This window comes from Suncus etruscus, chromosome 6 (genome assembly GCF_024139225.1).
Source record: "Suncus etruscus isolate mSunEtr1 chromosome 6, mSunEtr1.pri.cur, whole genome shotgun sequence".
Classification (NCBI taxonomy): domain Eukaryota; kingdom Metazoa; phylum Chordata; class Mammalia; order Eulipotyphla; family Soricidae; genus Suncus; species Suncus etruscus.
In genome coordinates this window covers 135,749,321-135,775,906 of record NC_064853.1, presented here as the reverse complement: position 1 = coordinate 135,775,906, position 26,586 = coordinate 135,749,321, and the positions used below count along the sequence as shown (strand labels likewise).

The 26,586-nt window shown below is 39.4% G+C and overlaps 1 protein-coding gene, 1 non-coding gene and 1 pseudogene across 3 annotated transcripts in view; all 3 read left to right on the top strand.

Annotated features, from left to right (window-relative positions):
• Positions 1-3,891: 3,891 nt before the first annotated feature.
• LOC126012758 (U2 spliceosomal RNA) lies at positions 3,892-4,082 on the top strand. The gene has a single exon (XR_007497156.1). It is a non-coding gene; the product is annotated as a U2 spliceosomal RNA (small nuclear RNA).
• A 1,146-nt stretch (positions 4,083-5,228) lies between these two features.
• LOC126012352 (uncharacterized) lies at positions 5,229-5,328 on the top strand (annotated as a pseudogene).
• A 9,179-nt stretch (positions 5,329-14,507) lies between these two features.
• Positions 14,508-26,586, top strand: part of APC (APC regulator of WNT signaling pathway) — a 70,213-nt gene continuing 58,134 nt past the window's right edge. For both annotated transcript variants that reach the window (XM_049776036.1, XM_049776035.1), the window contains exons 1-2: positions 14,508-14,656; positions 25,825-25,909. In XM_049776036.1, the coding sequence (XP_049631993.1) occupies positions 14,522-14,656; positions 25,825-25,909 (220 nt within the window). In that variant the 5' untranslated portion in view covers positions 14,508-14,521. The remainder of the gene's footprint in view (positions 14,657-25,824; positions 25,910-26,586) is intronic.

Below are 26,586 nucleotides of genomic sequence, written 5' to 3'. Positions count from 1 at the left end.
TTCCTAAACTATAGCCTGTGTCCCTAAGAGCTTGGGCTTTCAGCATTGCCTCCAAATGTGCACAGCACTGAGATTCGAGCTCATGACTCTGGACTTACTCAGCAGGCACAGTCTACTGCTGAACAACCTAAGTGTGAGTCATTGCAAATTTTAAAATGCGAGTGTTCTCGTAACTTCTTGGAGTTACTGGTTCTCTCCTTAGGTTTGGGGTCACCTCAGTTATTTCATGAATCTGATATCTGCTTCCTTCTATTCTCTCCTTCCCTCTGTGACTAATGTTTCTTTATACTCTTGTAGTGGAGCCTAATGTTTCTTGTGGATTTTTTTGCCTTGTTTTTTCTCCTCTTCTGTTTAATTCATTGCTGTGATTTTTGTTGGTTTTTTGGGCCACACTCAGAGAGCTTTAGGGTTACTCCTGGCTCTGTCCTCATGGTGCAGGGGGGATGGTATAGGATCCAGGGGTCAAATCCAGGTCAGTCACACCAAGGCAAAGACTCGCTGTACTCGTCACTACGGATCATTTTTGTGATATTTATATTTCTTGTGTCTTTTCTATAGGATCGAGTTTGCTTGTTATATTTTCCGTGTTAGACTGAACTTCTCTAAATATATGCTCTGTAAATCTAGCATCTCTAGAATGTGGAGTTTCTTTGGTGGGTTTTTTTTTTTTTTTTTTTTTTTTTTGGTCACACTCGGCAGTGCTCAGAAATTGCTCCTGGCAGGCTCAGGGAACCATATAGGATGCCGGGATTCAAACTGCCATCCTTCTGCATGCATGGCAAATGCCTTACCTCCATGTTATCTCTCTGGCCCCATCTATGTGTTTTTTTTCTTTTTCTTGGTTTTTGGGTCTCACCCGGCAGTGCTCAGGGGTTATTCCTGGCTCCATGCTCAGAAATTGCTCCTGGCAAGCACAGGGGACCATATGGGACAAAGGGATTCGAACTGATGACCTTCTGCATGAAAGGCAAACGCCTTACCTTCATGCTATCTCTCCGGCCCCAAGGCCCTATCTATGTGGAGTTTTTAATACCTTCTCAGGATAGCTGTGTCTTTGTGTTTACTCTCTCTCAATAGTACAGTGGATAGAGCATTTGCTTTGCATGTGACTGACCCAAGTTCAATCCCTGGCAACCTATGTTGTACTCTGATCATTGCCTGTAGTGATCCATGAGTGCAAAGCCAGGAGTAACCCCTGAACACTGCTGGGTGTGGCCCCAAACCAAACCAAACAAAACAAAACAAAACAAAACAAAAAACACCCAGAAAACCAGCATTCTTGTTCTTTTTGATGCCTGTGGTCTTCATTGCCCAAATGTGTCCTATTTAACTCAAAGTATGCTACCAATAGGAATTCCTCATTTGTTTAAAATACATTAAGAATCCTATCAGTTAACACTAGTTTCTCCAGCAATAGATATCACTTCAGATAGTTCTGAAGATTTGGAGATATGCTGTAAGTTTAGTAGAAAGTTAATTAAATTAAAATGTTCATTGTTCTTCAATACTCCCCAGGTAGAAAATCTCACATTTAAATACCTAATTTAAAATTTTACCACAATTTAAATACTATGTTTTGAAACATGTTTTATCTCTTATGACTTAATTCTGTTATGTAGTATGAGGAATAAGTGCAGCTTGACCTCATGGTTTTTCCCCAATGCCACTTCTTGAAGACCATATTTTTACATTTTCTGAGATGTTGCCTTTCTCACTACTGTTTTTGTTGTGTTCAGTGTTTTCTCTATTCATATAGCAGCATCATAATTTTGTAAGACATTTACTTCAGTAATTTTGATCTTACAGAAGGAGATGAAAATAAGTTTTCACTCTTCACTCAAGTCTACTAAGTTACCATTCTTTCATATTTATTCTAGTTATCAAAACCAAAAATGCAATGTTACAAACAGCTAATCAGGTGCTATTTTATAGAGACTTTCTTTAGCATTTGTATTTGACTGGCCTTGTCTTCCTGCTCATCTCTTCAAAGTTTTGTATTTTTGGTTATTTCTATACATCTAGCTGTAGAAAAGTAAGTAAAAATAAACCCAATATATTTTTATTGTATTGTAGAATATTTATGAGGTTGAATCTTTGGACACCAGAAAAGATGTTTTTCAGTTTTTCTTAGTGTCTTTCATCGCTTTCCTTATAAACGTTGTAAGAACTTTGTGGTTAGCTTATGCCTGTGTTTTTATTTGATTTATGAATATAAGATGAGAACTTTGAAATTTCTTTATTTTTCTTTCATTTCCAAACAATGCCCTCGGATGTACTGCCCTAATGCGCAGACCCAGTGCAGTCTGGTCCAGGCTCCACCTCAAGACCTTGTTCATCCAGGGCTTCATTCTCTTCCAGGCCCCCTTGATAGCTTTTATCTGATTTCTCTTTTGCTCTGTAGAGTTAGTGGAATCTTTTAAAAATGGAACCAAAGCAACCACTGCAGAAAAAGTACTTGGTTGAAATGGTCAGAGCCTTGAGCTAGGCTGAGCTAATAGCCTTCCAAGAAGCCCTTTGGGAACCTTTTTCATTTCTTTAAATTTATTTATTGCTTGTTTGTTTTTATTTATTTAATTTGGGTAGGGGTTGGGCTACACACTTTGCTCAGAAATCGCTCTTGGCAGGCAGAAGGGACCATATGGGATGCCAGGGATTGAACCCAGGTCTGTCCCCAATAGGCCGCGTGCAAGGCAGACACCCTACAATTGTGCTATTGCTCTGGCTCCTGGAACCTTTTTTAAAGGCAGGTTTGAAAAAGCCGAAAAGAGTGAATTTTGCCATTTGGTGGGCTTTGGGCTGCGCCCCCCATGGGAATCCCAGGGTTTCTCCTGACTCTGTGCTCTCTGATTGCTTCCAGTTATATTTGGGGACATGGTTCTGGGTCTTGAACTTGAACCTCCTGTAGAGCACACACTTCTTCCCAGTTCCTGTGAATTTCTGCCTATTTTATCTTTTTATTTTTCTTTTTTTTTTCTTTCTTTTTTTTTTCTATTTTATCTTAAGACCTCTTCACTGACTATTTTATTTTGTGATTTCTTCTCACCACTTCATTCTTTTACTCTCTAAGTAAAAGTCCAGACTTTTATCCTTCCCGGGCATAATCTTTGATCTCAGATCAACTCATTTTGCCTCTTGAATGGATAGTGTTTGAAACAGGTCTAATGTGACCATGGACTGCCCAGACCGAAACGGGCATTGTACCCCACATGGGTTTTGGTCTTCGTCATTCTGCAAAATACCGTTCTTGACCAAGTCCTTTAGACACTCACTCCGCCCACCTTCTGGCTGAGTCATACTTTGTAGGGTCCCTAGGAACTCATGACAGGAGCTGTCCAGGGAGCTCTCCTGACCGGGCTCTCCCTGGTTGGTGAAGGCAGCTGCAGCTGGAGATCCCTGCTCACTGAGATCTGTTAGGAACTTGGCATTGTGCCTGTGGGGAGGGGACTGCCTCATTTGATGAGTACTCATATTTTTGTTTGCACATTTCTCAAATTTAACTTTGTTTTATAGACTCTGACTAGTTTTATATTAGAGATTATGGCCCTTTGAACAGTCAAGGGCAAATTAAAATAAACCCTTGGACTCACACTAGAACTAACATTACAAGCAGAGGAGATGAGACAACATAACACTGTTGTAAAAAAAAATGAACAGAGCTAGAGATAGGACTCAGTGGCCTGGCGTTTGTAGTTCTGTCCCCAAACACAGAGGTGAGACACCCCACAAAAGGCACAGTTGGTTTAAAAATTTTTTGTTATGTGCCCAGATTGATAGTACAGTGAGTGGATGGGGTGCTTACCTTGCACGAGGCTGATCAAGGTTAAATCCCAGCATACAATATGATCCCCTGAGCACAACCGAAAGTGGTTTCTGAACCAAGAGTAATGAGTCATTGCTTCTCGGCCTTTTGGCTAAGATGAAGTGTAGTATCTGTTCTTATCAGTTTAATATCTAATATGTCGTTTATCCGACGACAACATATTAAATGGATTTTTGGCACTAGGAACTGGAATAGGAGCTTGCTCCATCCATTCCACGCATCGACCGGGTATTGCAGTACTTCCAGGAATGGTGCACCAAAAAAAGAAAAAAAAGAGTAATGAGTCCCAAAATACAATATATATATATGCATATATATATATTTTTATTATGGTGTAGGTAATATGACTGTAGGTTTTAAGTTCACAATATTGATAGATATTTTTATTTTATTTTGGGGAGCTTTGGGGCCTTAACCAGCCATGCTCAGGGCTTATCTCTGGCTCTATACTTAAGAATCAGTCCTGACAATGCTTAGGGGAGCATTATAGAGGGTTAGAGATTAAACCAAGACAAGAATCATACCTTCTGTTCTGCTGCACTGGCCCCTGATGGATGTTTTTAATAATATCTCTATGGTTGGGAATTTGGTCAGTTTGATTATTAATATGCAGATTCTGATAAAAAGCCTTTCTCTTATAAATCTTTGTGATTTCTGTCTTCATATTTTCTTGGTTCTTATTAGTGTTCTGTTCAACTCGATCCATGGTTTCTTTGAGTTCTTTGAGCATCTTCCATCTTGCTTGTCTAAACTCCTTATCTGAGAGACTGATTAGTTGGTTGGCCGTTTTCTGGTCCTCAGAATTGTCCTCTTCATTCTCTATGTGTGATGCTGGCCTGCGTTGTTTCCCCATTGTCACACTTGTATAGTGGGTGTTTCTACGTGTTGTGGTGGTATTCATTGGCTAGATGATGTGCGAGACCACGTTCCTCTGGCTCCGCCCTTTCTGGGTGGGTCGACTCGCCTCCAAAGAAGGGGAACCCTCTGTGGATGAAGCCTCACGCAGGATCAAATCTTAGGACCGAGCATTCAGCAGAGAGGACAGTCCAGAGAGAAATGCTGGGCTTCAGTGATCCAGCACAGTTTCTAGTGTGATTTTTTTTCTTCTTGTTGCAGTGGCTTTCTTTCATTAGAAAGAGCGCACGGCCGCGAAGCGAAGCGGAGCTAAGTGCTCTCCTGGAGCCTCTGAGAGAGCGAGTTTTTTGGGCCGTTTTCGGCCCACTCCCAAGAGGTTCAGGAGACAGGACAGGACAGGAGACAAACACACAGGCAGCACTCACAGTTTCTCACAGTCGGGAACCTTATCTTATAAATCTTTGTAAGCCAGAAATAACTTTGGAAAGCAGTCCTCACTTTAACAAATCTCAGCCATATCTATTTTATATCTATTATATAACCATATATATATGTGCTCGCTTCAGCAGCACATATACTAAAATTGGAACGATACAGAGAAGATTACCCTGCACAAGGATCTCACGGAAATTCGTGAAGCGTTCTGTATTTAAAAAAAATAACCATTTATATGATATAGCCATATCTATTATAACGTTCTAACATTGGGCTTTTTTAAGTAGAAAATAATAGATAATTCAAAGTCTTGGAGAAAATTCAGAAATTCTTTATTGTTTTTCACTCTTGATTTTTATTTCCTTTCCCTCTTCCCTTTCCTCTGTTGTTGCTGTTGTCATCCTGAAGTCACACATGTTCTTGGTTGTGCTGGGACTCATTCCTAACCACAGTGTTCACACTCTTAAAAGTTCAATGCACACTGGGATTTTAATTGGGAACTTGCACATACCTGACTGCACTGCAGCTGGAAATCTCTTGCAACATCAGCTGTCATTGACTGCAGACCTGCTGGGATCACCTGGGACACTTTTGAACTCTTTGACACTGTGCATACAAGGCAAGCCCCTCTTAGCCCCTCCTCCTCTCTGGCCATTGCAAATTGTAAGGAGATAAGAGGAGAAAGGGGATGTCATGGTATGAAAGGAAGTTTCTTATCCAATTAACTATGGCTTTGTTGTTTGTTTGTTGTTGATGTTTTGGTTTTTGGCTCACATCCAGCAGTCAGGCTCTACTATGAGATTGGTAACCTACTACTCTACTATGAGATATGGGATCCATATGGTCCTCTGAGCCTGCCAGGAGGGATTTCTGAGCCTCCAGCCAGGATTAACCCCTGACTGCCGGGTGTGACCCAAAATTTAAAAAAAAAAAAAAAAAAGTTGATTTACTTTTGCTTATTGCAGAGGAAATTAAACATATTGGAACCTACTTCATAAAATGTTTTGGATTACATTGGAAATTATACTATAAGGAAGAAATGTATTCACTCATTACATAATGTTCCTAATAGTCACAGCCCTCATATACAGCGTTGATATTTGTATGTAGTCCAGATGTGTGCAAAGTCTGTCTTAATTGTGTATATGGATATTCCTCAAAAAGCTAGAAATTGAGCTGCCTCTCCTAGGGGATATTACCTCTCCTAGGAATACATCCTAGGAACACAAAATCACAATACAAAATTATCCTCAGCACCCTTATGTTTATTGCAGGGCTATGTACAATAGACAGAATCTGGAAATAACTAAGGTACCCAACAGAAGAATAAAGAAATAAAGAATAAAGAATAAAGAAAATGTGGTACATATACACAATGGAATACTATGCACTTATTGGGAAAATGAAGTCATAAAATTTGCCTATACATGGATGAACATGGAGACTATTATACTGAGTAAAGTGAGGACGAGGGATAGACATAGAATAGTCTCACTATTTTTGGAATATAAGACAAAAAAAGACAGTATGGCAATAATATTCAGAAACAGTAGAGCTGAATGCCAGGAGGACCAGCTCATGACATGACACTTGCAACAAAGAGTGGTGAGTGCAGCTAGAGCACTAATCACAATGACAACTACCATGTCAATGAGGGAGAGAGGAAGAATGCCTGTCTGCAAGACAGGAGGTTGGGTGAGGGAGGGAAATGGAGGGACATTGGTGGTGGGAAGATTGCACTGGTGAAGGGTTGGTGTACATTCTATGACTGAAACCCCAGTATGAAAATTTTTGTAAACACAGTGATTAAATTTAAAAAAAGACTATATGTCTTAGTTGTGTAAGTACACTTATAGGGCATTCACACTGAGAAATTGCTTAAGACCATTTCGCAGAATGTATTCCAGTTGCCAAGCAACACGAGAAGTGACTATACTTTTAAAAACTTTTTACATGATTTATAGTTTTGCAGATCTCTCAAGGATGCATTTGTCAAAGTTTTCCATTGCTTAGTTTTCATTAGATTGTTGTGCTGGAGTGATTGTACAGCAACTAAAGCACTTGACTGGCATGCCAATCTGGATTTGATTCCCAGCATCTGTTGGTATGGTCCCTTAAGACCCACCAGAAGTGATTCTTGCATGCAGAGTAAGGTATAAGTTCTTAGCATTGCCAGGTATTGCCCCCCAAAGTATATTCTTGATTGACTCGTGTGTGTGTGTGTGTGTGTGTGTGTGTGTGTGTGTGTGTGTGTGTGTGTGTGTGTGTGTGTGAAAGAAATGTATCGTATTTGGGGTTTACACCCAGCATTGCCAGGTATTGCCCCCCCCCCCAGTATATTCTTGATTGACGTGTGTTGTGTGTGTGAAAGAAATGTATCGTATTTGGGGTTTACATCCAGCTATGCTCAAGAGTCATTCCAGGAGTTGCTTGGTGACCGTTCATGGTATGTGTTGCTCGGGGAGCACATGGTGCTGGGGATGAAACCTGGGCCTCTGTCATGGAAAGTATATACACTCCTGCACATTGAGCTATCTACTAGCCTCAGAAGTGTCTTGTTTGTTTGTTTGTTTTGGTTTGGTTTTGGTTTTGGATCACACCCAATGGCACTCGGGTTACTTCTGGCTCCTGGCTCTGCACTCAGAAGTAACCCTGGCAGGCTTGGGGGACCATATGGGATGCCAGGAATTGAACCTGGGTCCATTCTGTGTTGGCCGCGTGCAAGCAGGTGCCTTACTGCTGTGTTATCGCTCTGGCCCCAAGAAATGTCTTTATGTGAAGAATTTTCAAAGGAATGAGCATTGAATTGTAAAACATCTTTTTGATTATCATTAACATGATCCTATTTTTTTCCTGTGTAGAACTACTAATATGTTGAATCTTAGTGTTTTTGTTTTTGTTTTTGGGCCACACCCGGTGACGCTCAAGGGTTACTCCTGGCTACATGCTCAGAAATTGCTCCTGGCTTGGAGGGCCATATGGGACGCCAGGTGATGGAACCATGCGTGGTCCGTCCTAGGTCTGCCGCGTGCAAGGCAAATGCCCTATGACTGCCACCATTCCAACCCTGAATCTTAGTAAAATTTTAGTAGTAACTTACCATCAATTTTAGGAATTCTCTCTTTTGAGAATCATTTAAAATAAATTTTCTGGCAAATTATTAATTTTATTTAGGTTTTCAAGTTTGATAAGGTAATTTTTGTGGGGTAGTGAGATTTGAGTCGCACTGGTTGTGCTCAAGGATTGTACCTGATGGAGGTGGGGCATGTGAAAGAATGTGTGCCAAGAATGTTTGGGAACAGAACTCAGTAGAACTGGACCTCTCAGGGAATTGGTCCTCCAGGCTTTTGACCTTTCTCCAGCCCTAGCAAGGGACATTATTTATTGATCTTTTAAGTATTCTTTCTATATTGAAATAATTTGCTCTGAAGTGCTGGCAAATAGCATCATTTTGGGGGCCGGAGAGGTGGCGCAAGAGGTAAGGTGTCAGCCTTGCAAGCGCTAGCCAAGGAAGGACTGCGGTTCGATCCCCCGGAGTCCCATATGGTCTCCCCAAGCCAGGGGCAATTTCTGAGTGCTGAGCCAGGAGTAACCCCTGAGCATCAAACGGGTGTGCCCCCCCCCAAAAAAAATAGCATCATTATTTTAGTCACTAAAGTAAACTTTTTAACTCCAGTGATATAAAAAATTATTCCAAATTTCTTAAATTACTGATTATGATTAGTAATCCTCTACATCTTATTCTGTTAGATTATCCAAGGCCTTCTTGAAACTTTTCTGCCTCTCTTTGCATTAATTTCTATGGTAGTTGTATTTTCCTATGAATATTTATTTAGGTAGCAGTCCAGGTAAGAGTTCTGTTGTTTTCTTCTTTCCTTGTTCTGCCATTTTGTGTGGAGATGTCTTTAGCAGCAGCTTTATGAATTAGGCCGTGCTCACATTAAAGTGAATGGTTCAAGGGTCTTTGTGATATAGCATGGCTAGTAGGGTGTTTGCCTTGCACTCAGCTGATCCAGGTTTGATATCCGATGTCCTAAATGGTGCCCCAAGCCTACAAGGAGTGACTTCTGAGCACAAAGCCTAGAGTAACCTCTGAGTGCTGCCAGGTGTGGCCCAAAAACCAAAAAAAAAACAAACAAAAAAGTGAAAGGTTCAAAGATTGTCCTCATTTCATGAGAAAAGTTTTTTTCTTTAATGCTGAGTGAACTTTATTTTTATTTGTTAGTGTGTATCCTATATAAAGTTCTTATGATTGTACAAAATAATTCCAAAGTAAGTTTATGGCTTTCAGATTTCATAAAGAACAATATTGTTATTTTATTGAGATGCTGTGCTTTAATGATACTGTTAATGATAGTTTCTTGTATACCTCATTCCAGCACCATGCTTTCCCTCCACCAGTGTCAACTTCCTCTTTCAAGGTCTCAATGAACCCACTCATTCACCCTTCCCCAAATAGCTCAAGTTTTATAAATTAAATCTTCAATTCTGGGGCCGGAGAGATAGCATGGAGGTAAGGCGTTTGCCTTGCATGCAGAAGGACAGGGGTTCAAATCCCAGCATCCCTTATGGTCCCCCGAGCCTACCAGGAGCGATTTCTGAGCACAGAGCCAGGAGTAACCCCTGAGTGCTGCCGGATGTGACCCAAAAAACAAACAAACAAACAAAAACTTCAGTTCTGTTGCCGTTGGCCTTTTGTTGCTACTTACAGTATGTTTATATCCCACACATAAGAGAAATCATTCTGTCTCTGTGCCTTTTCTTCTGACTTACTCAGTATGAAAGTCTCTAATTGCATACACAAAAGCAAATTGCATGATCTTAACAATTTCTTGTATCCATTTACTTGTCCACGAGTCTAACTTTATTCCAGTACCATTCAGTTTTGATTATTAGAGCTTTGTGATGTATTTTATTTTAAAGTTGGGAATTGCAGTGCCAGTTATCTCCTCCCCCATACCAGAATTGCTGTGGGTACTTGGGATTTTTATGATTCCATTCAAATTTTGTTAAAATCTGTTCCAACTCCTTGAAGAATGTCACTGGAATTTTAATGGGAATTGTGTAGAATCTGTATGATGCGTTAGGTCATTTTGACATGCTGATTCTTCCAGTCCATGAACAGGGATATTTTCCTATTTTCTGGTGTCCTGTGCTATTTATTTCAGTAATCATACAGTTTTTACTGTATACGTCTTCCACCTTCTTCGTTGAATTGATTTCTAGGTATTTAAAGGTCGTGGACACTTTTAAAAACAAAGATAGTTTTTCTTATTTCTTTTACTTATAGCTTGTTATTTGCAAATAGAAATGCTACACATTTTTTTTTGTTTGACACCTTGACCAAACTATAATACCAATAGCAACTGATAGTTATTATTGGGGCTTGAATATTATTAGACAATCTGTAATTCTTTTCTACTGTGATGATTGAAGGATTGTTTCCTGCATTCTAATCTGCATCCATCTTTAAATCAGGAATTTGCCAAATCAAATTCTTACACCAACTTTTAATTATATTATTATTTCATTGTCAAGTCCTTAGACCAAGTCTAAATAAATTTTCATAGCCTCTCCATTCTCTGTTTATTTCTACTTTTTAAAATATTTAAAACATTTTTAATTTATTTTTGTTATTGTTGAGTTACTTCAAGGATTTTTTTTGTTTTTTGTTTTTTTGGGGCCATACCCTGCAGTGCTCAGGGGTTACTTCTGGCTGTCTGCTCAGAAATAGCTCCTGGCAGGCACGGGGGACCATATGGGACGCCGGGATTCGAACCAACCACCTTTGGTCCTGGATCGGCTGCTTGCAAGGCAAATGCCGTTGTGCTATCTCTCCAGCCCCAATTTCTTTTGTTTTTAATTTTTATTGTGAACAAAGTGAATTACAAGTCTTTCACAGTAATATTTAAGGAACACTATGATTTAAAAAATTGGTTGTTTCAGGTGTTCAGTATTCTAATACCAATCCCACCACCACCACTGTGAACTTTCCTGCACCGTTGTCTCCTGTGTCACCATCCACCTTGCCCCAGTCTGCCCTGTTAGCAGGCTATTTATATTACATATTACAATATATATCTCATAATGGTGTTACTGAAGCCATTGTCCAAGGATTTACTGAGCTGTTAGGTGCTACTGGAGCCTTCCAAGTTGTTGTTTCCACTCATTGAGTTTAGTGGTCTTCTAGGCAATTTTCCCAAGTGAATTTGGCATGCTGCTACAGGACTCTCAGTTTTGTGGAATTCGGAGCAGTTTTGTGGTGCATATGTGGCCACATGCTCCAGGAGCTATGGGACTACAATGATTCAGCAGTTGGTGTCTGTCCAATGCTGGTCATGGAGCTGGAACATATCTTCTGGTAGAAGTAGGATATGAGTTAGGTGCTGGACCTTCCAGCAGGACTACTCCCATACTGAAAAGGCTCCAGAGATTTGAGCCTGGATTCCCTCCTACCTGGTTCAGCTCAGCTGCCTGCGTATCTCTCCAAGATCCATTCATGGAGCTGGGATGTTTATGTGCTGACCAGAAATGCCACAGATTTTCTTATGTTCTTCATTTTGTAGCCTGTGACTTTTCTATACTGTATTATAGTTTCTAGGAGTTTTTGTGTGGAGTTAAGGTTTTTGATGTAGTATCATCTGCAAATAGTAATATTTGACTTCTTTTCCAATTTGGATCCCTTTGATAATTTTTGTTGTTTCCTATTTTTTTTAATTTTTTGATTGCTATAACAACAACTTCCAAAACTGTGTTGAATAAGGATAGTGAAAGTGGACATACCTTGCTTTGTGCCTGATTTTAGGGGAAAGCTTTCAGATTTTCACGATCGAGTGTGATACTCCAAGTGGAGACTTAGAAGCAAACTGGAAGGATGTGGTGATTAATTGGATCTAGTGATTTGAGAAAGATCTAGATGAAAAAATTCTTTGTTTGATAGTGAACAAATATGAATAATTTTGGCTCCACTCATATGAAATTTGATTAGATGGAAGCAAGGAGGGTTTAGGAGGAAAAGATGAATAATTATACTTTTGATATGTTAAAGTATTGTAAAACATCTATATGCAGAGGATAGATAGATAGATAGATAGATAGATAGATAGATAGATAGATAGATAGATAGATAGATAGATAGATAGATAGATAGATAGATAGATAGGTTTAGGAATCTGGAATCAGGATCAGAAAATTAATTTGCAAACCAGTAGTATATTAATGTAAGTGAAGCCCTAATAATAGGAAGAGACCATACATAGTAAAATAAATAATCACGTATGTTTACATGTGCCTATGTATGCATATATTATTTCTACTTCTGTATATCTCTCTAATATTAACAACAGAATGGTTTCTTATGTTATTACCTTTTCTATTAGTCTCATTTTCATTTTTTGTTTTTACTTGAAAAATAAAGAGTTCAGAGCTTTGCATTATTAAATTATGTCCAACACTCATTTCTGTCACTTTTTAATGTGCACATGTGTATTTCAAAAAAAATTCCCAGTGTGATGTCAAATCGATCATTGGTATGAATTTCTACTTCATTTTTGATACATCTCTTCTTTCAAGAGGGTGAGTTACTTTCTTACTTTCCATGGATCTGTACATAGGGCTTCTCTAATCAGTAGATCTACATAAAGTCTATTAAGAAAGTTTGATATTACATAGTCTAGCACAGTGGTCGGCAGCCTGCGGCTCGCGAGCCACGTGTGGCTCTTTACACTTTTAATTTGGCTCTTCTGTGCGCCAGGCGGCCGCTCCAGGAGTCAGGACTCTGCTCCTAGTCTCTGCAGTGCGCGCCCTGTGTGGCACTCAAAATAAATTTTAATCTTGGTTTTGGCGAGATTTGGCTCAGTTGGAAAAAAAAGTTGCCGACCACTTACTTAACAGTGGATTCAGACTAGATCTGAGTCTCTTGACATCCTTGTTAGTATTCTTCCATCTGTCAACACAAGACCATATTGTGTTCTTTTCTTGGTGGGAGAGCCACAGTAGCAGTGCTCAGGCCCTACTTTCTCCTGTTTCTATGTCAGGGAACACTGCTGAGGGTCTTGCGGACCATACGTCGTATCAGGGATAGAGCCTGCATCAAGGATCAAACCCTGGTTAGCCATCTGCAAGACAAGTGCCTCACCTACGGTTTTATCTCTCAGATCCCTGTAGTCTTTATGTGGTAGTGGATTTTATTATAGAAGCGTGATGTCAAGATCTTTCAGAATTTCTTGGGGCCGGCGAGGTGGCACTACAGGTAAGGTGTCTGCCTTGCAAGCGCTAGCCAAGGAAGGACTGCGGTTCGATTCCCGGCGTCCCATATGGTCCCCCCAGACCAGGTGCGATTTCTGAGCGCTTAGCCAGGAGTAACCCCTGAGCATCAAACGGGTGTGGCCCGAAAAACAAAAACAAAAAAATTTTTCTGAACTTCTTAAGTGCAAATTTGGTAGTTCTTTATAGCTCTTTAAAGTTAAGATTTTTTACCATTCATTTCAAAGTGAATTTGTGATTAAGGAGTGATTCAGGGCCTTTTGAATTTTGTTAGTCTTAGTAAAATATCCAGATTTTATAATTCTTCCTGCTCAGGGCATCATACCCAACTTTTTTCTGTATCTTTCTTTTCATCCTTCTTTCATTGTGATATTTACTGCCAGTTGCAATTTCACTTCTCTTGACAATCTCTACTCTTAAAGTCACCTATTTTCTTGAAATGAGTTTTGGTCTCCTAGCATAGTGAGTCCCCAGATATTTATGTCATAGGATGATGGCCTGTTAAATTCTTCCCTGTGAAAACATGTAGTAGAACCCTATAATACTTGCATATTTATTACCTTCTCTGTTACAAACATTTGAGGGCTTACACTCCTTTCTATCACCTTTACTTCCTTTTAATTAGGCTTTTTTTGGAATTTGAGAGCTGCTATCCCATGAATGATGATTTTTAAGGCTAGTCTTCACAAATAAAAATGATGACATAAATTTTGTTAAGGGTTTCTTGATCTCATTGATTCATATGGCTCTAAAATTTATGAATACAATGTAGGTAAAAAAAACTTGTTAGGGATTGTATGTCCTAAATTTTGGTTGTAAGATTGGATAAAATATCTAAATCTTTAAAAACTTGGAACCCAATAAATCTCATCCAGCCTTGAAAAGGCAAGTATGTTCAAACATAGTTAATGCTCTTTGCTGTTTTAGTCTGTGTCTTCAGCCATGACCCTCATGTCCCATCCTCTTAGAAAGATGCTGCTACTTAAACTGTTGTTTCGAGACTGAATTTTCACACAGTTCTTCTCATTAAATGTCTCAATAGGTTTTGTCTCTTTATCCATTTCTTTATAAAAAGCAGCCACTTGATTTTTTAGTAGTGAATTTCAAAATCCCTTTTTAACCTTATAGGTCCAAGGGTAGCCAAGGATGGCTGCGGCTTCCTATGATCAATTGTTAAAGCAAGTTGAGGCACTGAAGATGGAGAACTCCAATCTTCGACAAGAGCTGGAAGATAATTCCAATCATCTTACCAAACTGGAAACTGAGGCATCTAACATGAAGGTATCAAGACTGACATTTGCTTGTAGTTTACCCATTTTCATTCAGTGTTCCCTCTTGTAAACTTGAGATCAGTCACTTCACTTTCTTAAAAGTGTACTTTGTGAACCATACCCAGTAGTTCTGGGCCCTGAGGGAGAATGGGCATGCCTGGCCAGAGATTAAATTTAGGGCCTCACACATGTCAGACATGTGCTCTATCATGTGAGCTCAAAGGATATTTTAAGTTAGCAGAAATATGTGAACTTTTTGTTGGCAAATGTTAACAAGATGATTTAAATAAGATGTGTTGCACTTACTAAACAAGTCATAGATATAAAATAATTCTAAAACTCCTGTTTGCATCACTACACTGGTGTCCTGGGTAAGTCACCAAACTAGCCTTAGTGCTGTAGAGCACGTCACTCTTTATATAGCTGTCTCCCCCATTTCTGTTGGATAAAGTGGATGCTTAAGTGGTGCAACAGTGGGCAAGAGTAGATGAGCTAGTTAAGAGCCCCAAGTTAAGAGTCCATTCCTGGCCCCGAGATTCTCTATGGACCAGAGTTGGTCTACAGTACCTGTAGGTACCCTTCTGGATTTAAGATGCCTTCTTTGGAAAACAGAAGCTTTTTACTAGTCTAGATGATTTATATGGGATCTTCAGGCCACGGAGTTGTTGCCCAAATAGCACTGAAAAGCTGTGTTGATCTCCAAAAAACAATGGAAACATCCAGATGGCAGTGGGGGCATATTATATTTTCAAAATCATTGAAATGAATGGGACCGGAGAGATAGCACAGCAGTAGGGCGTTTGCTTGCAAGCGGCTGACCCAGGACCAACTGAGGTTCAAATCCCAGCATCCCATATTGTCCCCTGTGCCTGCCAGGAGCGATTTCAGAGCTGAGAGCCAAGAGTAACCCCTGAATGCTGCCAGGTGTGCCCCATCCCCCCCCAAAAAATAATTGAGATGAAAATATTTTATATAATTTTGTTTTTTTAATAGGTACCACACTCAGAATTTCTGGGGCCATGCAGTTTTAGGGATCAAATTCAAGAGTCTCAAGCATATGTGAAATTAGAACCTTACTTTAATAAGGCTTTAATTTCTAGTTACTTAGCAGATTCTCTTCTCCTATATTTAATAAATTTGTAGAATTGGAGATCATTATAGAATTGTTAGTTGCTTTCTTCTCTTTTAAAAATGTCTCTGCTTTGTATTCTATCAAACCCTATGCTGTTTTAACTTCTAGATCCTGACTTCTCACTACTCATAGATCTCATTAATTCCTATTCTACTTTGTGCATTTTGAGGCTTTTCTTATTCTTTGCTTTTTGTCTTTTACCTTTACATCCAATACCATAACAGTCTTTTAAACATCTGTTCTTTAGTTCTATTTTCTATTTTTAAATCTTTCTGTCTTTGCTACTCTAATATCCTTCTCAATAATGATTGATCTTCAAAATACCTACCTAACATCCCTATAGGCAGGGACCATACCTACAGTCAGGCTGTAAATGAATTTTTCTTGACTCAAGCTATGGATGATGACCTTAGAAACAGCTGAATCAATGACCTAATACGTATATATTAAAGAAGAGTGGTGTGATATTTTAATTCTGTTCATCTTTTAAAGTTTAAAGGTACAAAATCAGGGCTGGAGCGGTATGGCATCTGCCTTGCCAGTGCTAGCCTAGGACAGACTGCGGTTAGATCCCTCGGCGTCCCTTGGTGCAACTGTAAATAGTATCTTTATTAAAAAAATTTTTGACTTGCAAAACAAAAATATATAAAATAATTTGAGCTGATTTTTTAATCAGAGGTGATGTCTGGATTAATGGCTACAATGAGCACGTTTGCATTCATAGATTTTCGGTCAAACGCTCCCGTTTATGGAGACTCTCACCCCCCCCCCCCGGGGGGGGGCACGCCCAACTATTTTAGAAGCATTGCTCTAGGCTGTGCTCTAGGGATCTTGCTAGGCCAGAGATTGAACCTGACCCAACTTACACTCACTGGCTGGCTGGTCCAGAATGTCTGTTTTATAGTATAGACTCTGAGATTCCCCTTTAGTTTAGTTTAATTGAGTTCAGAGTTCCCTTTTTTGGGAGACATCTGCACTCTCATCTCCATGCTGATGTAGAATTCTCATAATTCTCCAATGATACCTAACTTCAGCATGTAATAGATAATATGTATCATGACACTGGTTCCTGAGAGATGTGTGCACTTACCATGGGTTGACTAAAACTTAACACAGGGCTCTGCAGTCAGTCTTACAATCTTATATCCATGTCTTTAGCATTGTGCATATGGCACAGTGGCAATTATAATTTTTATAGAAATTATTTATGTATTTTTCCTTCTGGGATTTTAAGCTATTAAAAAGCAGAAAAAGTGATTTGTTTTTATTTGATATGTTGGACTGGCTCAGAGAGCTAGACCCAGAAGCCTGGAGTTTGATACCAGATGTAGCTTTAGTGAACATTGAGCACTGTGGTTGTGGTCAGCCTAGCACTGAGACTTTTTTTTTTTTTTGGTTTTTGGGCCACACCCGGCATTATCCAGGGGTTACTCCTGGCTGTCTGTTCAGAAATAGCTCCTGGCAGGCACGGGGGACCCTATGGGACACCGGGATTCGAACCAACCACCTTTGGTCCTGGATCGGCTGCTTGCAATGCAAACACCGCTGTGCTATCTCTCCGGGCCCCAGCACTGAGACTTGACCTACACAGTTGGTAAAGAAGTAACCCCAGGGCTCTTTTAAGTGTTGGAGCCACATTCTTGTACCCCCCCAAACACCAGAAACCCCAAAGAGAAAGATTGATTTCTGAAAAGACTCCGAGAAACTCTTATATTTTCTTCCTCTATTGGATTGAAGTTAATTAAAAACCTTGGTTATTTCCCCACCCCAAAATCATTTATTAGTTTTGGGGGCACATAATATTAAATATTGTAAAGAACTGGGTTATTCAACCCATGTATCGTATCACTGCCTGAAGTATTGCCATCTAATGGCCAGAAACTAATGCCTCTTTGCTTTTGATTTCATAAGAATACACAGTTACGAGTTGGGATTCTTAACAGGGAAATACAGAAGCTATATGTTTGAGAAAATTAACAAAATTCTTACTTTGTATGTGTAATGATGATATTGAGATATGCATATGGAAGTACAAAGTTGAAGAAATATGTTGATTGCATTCAAGGCAGTATTTTTGAGTGTAGATGACATGAGATTAGAATTGTAAGTAAAAGCCTTTATAAAAATGTTTTCTAGGGGCCGGAGAGATAGCACAGCGGTGTTTGCCTTGCAAGCAGCTGATCCAGGACCTAAGGTGGTTGGTTTGAATTCCAGCGTCCCATATGGTCCTCCATGCCTGCCAGGAGCGATTTCTGAGCAGATAGCCAGGAGTAACCGCTGAGCACCGCCGGGTGTGGCCCATAAACCAATAATAATAATAATAATAATAATAATAATAATAATAATAATAATAATAATAATAATAAAAAATAAAAACGTTTTCTATACTCTAGAAATTTGAGGTTTTATGTAATTAAGTTAAAATAAAGTAGGGAATACCCTGAGATTTTTTTTAAAATAATTTTTATTGTGATTACCATGAATTACAAGTCTTTCACAGTAATATTTAAAGTACATAGTGGCATTGAATCAGGGGTATTCCCCCCACCAGTGTTGTCTTCCCTCCAACCTAGTTTCCAGCATCTCCCTCCTTTGCCCTACAGACTATTAGTATAACTGGTCCCCCTCTGTGTATAGCTTGTTGAAGATTGGGTATCAATTCTGTTGTCATTAACTTTGGGTTTGGTGTTTAAGTCTGATCATTTTTTATTTCTACTCTATCCTTGGATTTTGATGACTAGAACCATGTACACATATAGAAGCTTCAGTTAACTTATTAGAAATGAAGTACCGGGGCCGGCGAGGTGGCGCTAGAGGTAAGGTGTCTGCCTTGCAAGTGCTAGCCAAGGATCAGGACCGCGGTTCGATCCCCCGGCGTCCCATATGGTCCCCCCAAGCCAGGGGCAATTTCTGAGCGCTTAGCCAGGAGTAACCCCTGAGCATCAAATGGTGCGGCCCGAAAAACCAAAAAAAAAAAAAAAAAAAAAAAAGAAATGAAGTACCATAGTTTTCCTCTAGTAAAATGCAATGAAATAAAACTCAGGATTTACTTTAAAAAATAAAAGGAGGGGCCCAAGAGACAGCACAGTGGTAGGGCTTTTGCCTTGCATGCAGCCAATTCAGGACAGACAGTGGTTCTAATCCTGGCATCCCATGTGGTTCTGGGAGGGAGGAAGGAAAGAAGGAAGGAAGTGAGGGAGGGAGGGAGAGAGAGAAAAGAAGGAAGAAAGAAAAAGGAGAGGGGAGGGAGGTAGGAAGGAAGGATCTTTAGGATTTACTGTAGAACAAACACTATCTTGTGGAATTGTAATTGTAAGGTATTTAAACTTAGAGATGATCTAGAGAAAACAATCTATTGGAAAATTATTAATAATCCGTTGTTGTATTTCATCAATAGAAATCCTATTGAAGAATGGAAGGATGAGAAATTGAACTCAAATTAGCACATTTTAATTATTTTGAAAGCTTTATTATGTAACAATGCAAGGAACTTGTTTTTGTGCTGTGGTGAGGGAAGCAGAAATGGACTAATAAGTACACTTCCTAAAATGGTACCATTGTGCATTGATTGTTTTCCTGTTCACAAGTATGGCCAAAGCATATTTTATCTTTGAAGAATATCTGATGTTTTTTGCTTGATTATATGATGCAGTTAAAATTTTTAACCAGTCTTCTAGAACCTGCAAATAAGAATAGTCACTCCATCAAAATTACCTATTACTTTAACCAGCAATGTTTAAACTCCCAAAGAGTTTCTCAAAACATTTGCACTTGCATTGCTGCCCTTTACTTCGCTGCTGCTGTTGGCAGTGACAGTGGATGTAGCACTCAAACACAGTTGTGGACACAACTCTCTGAACACGGAATTTTGCTCTCTGGGCTAATTGTAGTGCCTGCACGAGTGTCCCTGTATGCTACTCTTCAGATGACGCACAAAGACCTGCTCTGTGTAGATCACACACTTCAGTGATCCCAGGACTCCTAGAGAGCAGAGCTACTGCAGGGATTGTGTTTTATCTTCTGGTTGGCATCAGGGAACCAAGCCCTTAACTTCATATTTGCCAGACAGATCCTTTTCACCCGCAGCCATTCACCAGCTCAATCCTTTATTGTTAGAAAGTCTGAAGTTGCAGAAACACAGACCTACTAATGGGAATTGATCTGTTTCAAACATGACTGGGTTTTCTTTCAAGAGTTTTGCACGGTAGGAAAATGCAAAGAAAGAAACCTTTATTTTTAGTCTAAATTTATTAAAGATGAGAAATTTGGCAAACCAATTCAGATGTAAATTCCACTCACCTGAATTGAAACTTAGATCCTGATTAAATGAAGGACAGCGGAGCCAGAACCTGAACTCAGAAAAATACACCAGCTCTTTTGATCTTGACTACTCAGTGGTTGGCATATAATGAAAACGTATAAGAAGTGCAAGGAAATAGAAAAAATCTGATACTCAGGGCAACAAATAAATAATAGAAACAAATCCAGTGACTGAGATGGTACAGATAACAGTCAAGGAATTTATCAGACTTGTAAATGTCTTTTTGAAAAAAGAAAAAGTAGGGGCCGGAGAGATAGCACAGTGGCGTTTGCCTTGCAAGCAGCCGACCCAGGACCCAAGGTGGTTGGTTCGAATCCCGGTGTCCCATAGGGTCCCCCGTGCCTGCCAGGAGCTATTTCTGAGCAGACAGCCAGGAATAACCCCTGAGCAACGCCAGGTGTGGCCCAAAAACAGAAAAAAAGAAAAAATAGACTGGATAAAAAGTCAAAAATATTTGTCAGACAGTTGAAATCTAATAAGAAAACAAATAGACTTTCTAGAACTGAAGTATGTTTCTGATATTAACTCAACAGACAGACTAAAAGGTAGTTAAAACATAACTGCTGAACTAGAAGAAAACATTAGTTAGCATATATGTGTGGTCAATTAGGAATATCTATATTGAAGCAGAGAAAAAATGGAAATGAAACCAATATTTTTCGTCTACATCTAGGAATTTTGAGGGATGCAGACAGATATAATGGAAATCTCAGAAGGAGCAGCGAAAGAATAGAAAAAGAAAAGGTAAAGAGATTGAGGTACAGGGGCCGGCATGGTGGCGCTAGAGGTGAGGTGTCTGCCTTGCCAGCCTAGCCTAGGACGGACCACGGTTCGATCCCCCAGCATCCCATATGGTCCCCCAAGCCAGGAGCGACTTCTGAGTGCATAGCCAGGAGGAACCCCTGAGCGTCACCGGGTGTGGCCCAAAAACCAAAAAAAAATAAAAACCAAAGGAGATTGAGGTACAGCAGTAGAGCATTTGCCTTGCATGCGGCTGACCTGGGATGGACCCAGGTTCAGTCCCAGGCATCCCATATGGTCCCCTGAGCCTGCCAGGAGCAATTTCTGAATGCAAAGCTAGCAGTTACCCCTGAGCACCGCTGGGTGTGGCCTAAAGACAAAAAAAAGAGAGTGGCTGCGAGAGATAATAAAGCAGGTAGAGTGTTTGCCTTGCATATAGTGGACCTATGTCCCCAGTACCCTATATGGTTCCCTATTTATTTAGTATGATATTTAGATAAATAGACTAGCAGAGTTAATTGAGGTTAAAAAAAATTACAGAGCTAGAGGGATAGCATGGAGGTAGGGCATTTGCCTTGCATGCAGAAAGATGGTGGTTCGAATCCCAGCATCCCATATGGTCCCCTGAGCCTGCCAGGGGCGATTTCTGAGTGTAGAGCCAGGAGTAACCCCTGAGCGCTGCCCGGTATGACCCGAAAAACAAAAATGTGGCTGCCTGGTTTATGATCAAGACACTCTGTAGATGTCTTTCCAAGAAGGTCTTTTCAATAAATGTGCCAGGACAATTGGGATTTATATGAAAACAGTATTTACAGTCAGACATCATGTACAAGTGCTATTAATTCAAGGTGAATTAATAATTTACAAACTGAAATATAAAGGTCATAACAGTACATATTCTTGCACATCTGCCCTGAGTGTATACTAATGTTTTTCCTTGTTATTGCTCCCTAAGTTGCACAGTATAGCAATTATTTTCTTAGTATTGATATTGTTTCGCATATTACAAATTATGTAAATGTAATTTTACATATATGGGAAAGTGAGCATAGTTTGTATGCAAATAATACCCTACATTCAATAGAAGGGACAGTGTTTCAGATTTGAGTTTGCACAGAGGCCCTAGAACAACCTTAAGAGCTATAGAGGAACAAAGGCCCAGTAAAACAGAAGAAAAGTGAGAATGGTATTCATTATGGAATAGCCATAAACATCACAGCACATTAGTACATGATGGCCATTACTGCTTGATATCATCTTGAGGCAAAGTAAGTAAATATGATCCTCAACGAATGTGTTGAGTTTCTTTATGACAGGGGTCTTAAACTCAATTTACCTGGGGCCGCAGAAGGCAAAGTCGGGGTGATCCTTGAGTGCAAAGTCAGTAGTAAGCCTTGAACATTGGGGGGTGTGACCCAAACAACTAAACAAAACAAAAAGATTCCTCTAGGGCAGGGCCACAAAATGTTGTACAGAGGGCCGCAAACGCGAGTTTGAGACCCCTGCTTTATGAGATTCAGAGCTGGAATTTACAAAAATAATACAAATCATTGGAATGTAGGTTCCCACAGTGGTTGCTCTGAGAATCTTGTAAACAGTTTAGGTATTTTTTCTATGTAAATTTTTTCTTAACTGATTTGTAGCATTACTGTTTTAAGCACATATGTTACCCCACCCTCCACTATGGTGTCACATCCCTGCACACTGTCCCCTTCTCCATGAGCAGACTGCCGAAGAGTAGTTTATTCCTGCGCTGTTTCTGTATACACCACGTATGACTCATTAGGGCTCAGTAAGCTCTTCTCTGATTCACATCACTCACATGTGCATTCCAGGTCCATCCAATTTGCAGCTCTGAGATTTCATCTTTTCTTGTAGCTGAATAGTATTCCGTTGTGTATTTTTAACCACATATTTATTGTTCTGTGACACTTAGGCTGTTCCCTGATCTTTGCTAACAGTTTCTTTGAACTTTAACTACAGTACATTTATGTACTTTTTGGTTATGGCTTTTGTCATTAGACACATAACACAAACGTTTAAAAATTTGACTTTTACAAATTATATGTATTGACTGTCTTTAAAAATCAGGAAATAGAGACAAATGAAAAATATCAAAATTACTCCTTTAAAGTAATAAATCTCATGATCTCAATACCAGGGATTTACCTTTGTATAATATTTTGTTGTATGGTTTGTGGCATAAGCTTATTCTGTTTATCATTATTTTTTAAAATTAGAAATACAATGCCAAGGACCTCTTTTTGTTGTTTTTAAAACTTCCAGTCATTGTTCCCTTTTTCAAGGAAATTACCATACAGTGATCATTAAGCACTTGCCTTGTTAGCTTCAATCCCCAGCGTATCACAGCATCCCCTGAGTATCACCAGGGTGCCTCCCCCGAAAGAAATTTTTATATTATTTATTTGCTTTAAAATTAAAACAGAACACACCAAAATAGTTGTTTTAATCCTTTCATGTATTATGACTGTTAACATCTCATTGGTTGTATTCAGCATCACAAACTTTCTCAAGCTGTAGATTCAGAGCCTTCACCCAGATATGCTGATTCATGCTGAAGTTTGGGTACAAGTTAATAGAGAATCTTGTTTAGAGACCAGACACTGGCTGTCCTTGAAGACTTGGTCTAATGTGAGGGTCATTTAGGAAACTCTTAATAGTTTGCATTGTGTTGAAATCCATAATAGCAGGAAGAATACAAATAGATGACTAAAGAAGCGATAATAAATACCAGTGACATTTTATTAGGGATGTGATTGGTGGAAGGAATTAGAAATCTGAACCTGCAGAATAATAGCAAACTACTGTGAACTGAAAGATTGTATTAGTGGAACAAAATTGTCCTGGACATTTTTTGTATGTAGCACATAACCTAATTCACAGCATCTCTGTCAGTCAGATTAGAGAAGTGAGCCTGAAGTTTGCCAGTGAGAATCAAGGCTGCTGTCACTTGAGGTCACCTTCAGAAAGGTAGCTGCTGAATTGTGAGAAGACTGGTGAGTGTAAGGTATAGGTTAGGATAGAAGGAGCATTGGAAGAGTGTAGGCAGAAGTAGTGGCTAGAAGGAAAATTGGGATCCTCGAAAACCACAAGTAGCCTGTAATGGAGCTTCTCAAACATCATGGATGAGATAATGTCCGGGAGTTTATTTTGGTCATTTTAGGGGTGCTTCGCATACATTCAAGGGAGGCATTTCATTGCAAATGAATCGTGTCTGATACATCTTGGGCGTAATATACAAAGTTCCAACTTTTACTGACAAGAGCCTCAACCTCATGCTCTCTTATGTAAAACTTAGACTTTAAGGTCTCACATGCTAATTCTTGCTGTTAAAAATAAAGTTGTTGGGGCCGGGCGGTGGCGCTGGAGGTAAGGTGCCTGCCTTACCTGCGCTAGCCTAGGAGACGGACCGCGGTTCGATCCCCCGGCGTCCCATATGGTCCCCCAAGCCAGGAGCGACTTCTGAGCGCATAGCCAGGAGTAACCCCTGAGCGTTACCGGGTGTGGCCCAAAAACCAAAAAAAAAAAAAAAAAAAAAAAAATAAAGTTGTGGCCTGGAGAAATAGTACAATGGACTATTGTACTGTAGCCTTGCATGTGGCCAACAGGGTTTGATTCCTGTACTGTTTCTCCACTCCTGAGATTTATTAAAGTGTTTATATGGTCACTATCAGTAAACCTGTTGAAACCTGCTGTAAGCTACTTGGCTTTGAGAGAGATTTCCTTCTGTTTCTCTATGGATCAATTTTCCTATCAGGAAACACTGTCTCAAAATAGAAGGTGATAAGTATTCAAATATTTGCACTTGGAAACTTGGAAATACTTGCACTTGGAAACTCAGTTGAACAAAGGGGCTGTTGAACAAGAATCCTGGGAATTAGGATTATTCTTAAATATTGAAAATTTGACTATAACAAAGGTCATTATTAAGGAACATTTGGAAAAATTGAAATGGAGTTTCTACTATTCTATGAGAAACATTTAACAAGAAAATTATTTAGATGGGAAAGAAAATAATGGCATCAAAAAGTCAGGAAGCGGGGCCAGCGAGGTGGCACTAGAGGTAAGGTGTCTGCCTTGCAAGCACTAGCCAAGGAAGGACCGCTGTTCGATCCCCCCGGTGTCCCATATGGTCCCCCAAGCCAGGGGGGACCTGAGCGCTTAGCCAGGAAAACCCCTGAGCATCAAACGGGTGTGGCCCGAAAACCAAAAGAAAAAAAAAGTCAGTAAGCAATAAGCAAATAGCCTGATGTTGACTTGTATATAAAAGTTGAAATATTTGGGGCCAAGATGATAGCGCAGTGGTAGGGCGTTTGCCTTGCATGCAGCTGACCTCCGTTCGATTCCTGTCATCCCATATGTCCCCCAAGCCAGGAGCAATTTCTGAGCGCATAGCCACAAGTAACCCATGAGCGTCACCAGGTATGGCCCAAAAAACAAACAACAACAAAAAAGTTGAAATATTTAATAAGGGTTTTAAATACAGAAATAGAATTCAGTGCACCAATGTTGTTTTTCACAATCAGGTAGGTTCAAGTCAATTAGACCTGAATTCTGAAAGCAGCTAGCTTTTGCAGTTTGGGGGTGATAAGTCTTTGAGTCAATTAGTTTTCAAAATAATGAGAATAATCAACCATATATGTTGAATGTTGGAGATAATATATATTTATTCCACAAAACATCTTACTTAGAGACTACCCAGATACCAAACTATCACCATGTTTATTATTGAGTTCCTGATTTTTTTTAGTATTATACGATAGTAGATATATTTTTGGAATACTATTCATAGTTAATAATAGGTATTTGATGCAGTGTTTTATAACCTATGCTATATATTCAGATTGATATGTAGTAACGCCTCTCCCGCATATCTAAATTCCAAGGAACTTAATGTCCTGTCTTTAAAAATTTATTTGTAACTTGTCATACTAATACGTTGTTTGTGTGTTTTTTATCATAGGAGGTACTTAAACAACTACAAGGAAGTATTGAAGATGAAGCTATGACTTCTTCTGGACAGATTGATATATTAGAGCGTCTCAAAGGTATATTTTTAAGTGTTTTAAAATACTTTTTAAGCTTTGTTTTTCAGCATTAGGGGTGAATATTCAGGAATAATTTTTTTTGTTTAGATGTTTGTGCAGTTTCTGTTTATTTGCTATGTCTTAAATTTATATTAGTTAACTTTGAGTAAATTATTTTAGATTCTCAAAAAAAGTCCTTGAAATGTTAAAACTTTTTAACATTTTTTAATTGTCTTTTTTCATTTGTCATTAATTGATCATTCAATAGGCCTGTAATAAGCTATATGCCCCAGTCTGAAGCTATTTCTTGAGAACTAGTACTAAACTGATCCTTCAAGATGAAAATGCTCCATCTTTGTGGAATGTATGTCTCAGTGCACCTGAGTTTGAGCCTCAGCTCCAGGGGGTGGAGGGGTGGATATGCTTTTTTTTCTCACAAGTATTAGTTGTGTTTAGTTGAATTTTCAAAAGACTTTCTCGTTTTGTGGCTTAAAAATTTCAGGTTTTACGGGGCCAGAGAGATAGCATGGAGCTTTTGCCTTGCATGCAGGAGGACTGGTTCGAATCCCATATGGTCCCCCAAGCCTGCCAGGAGCAATTTCTGAGCGTAGACTCAGGAGTAACCCCTGAGCGCTACCAGGTGTGACTCAAAAAAGCAGGAAAAAAAAAAATTCAGGTTTTAAATGGCACTAGTAGTA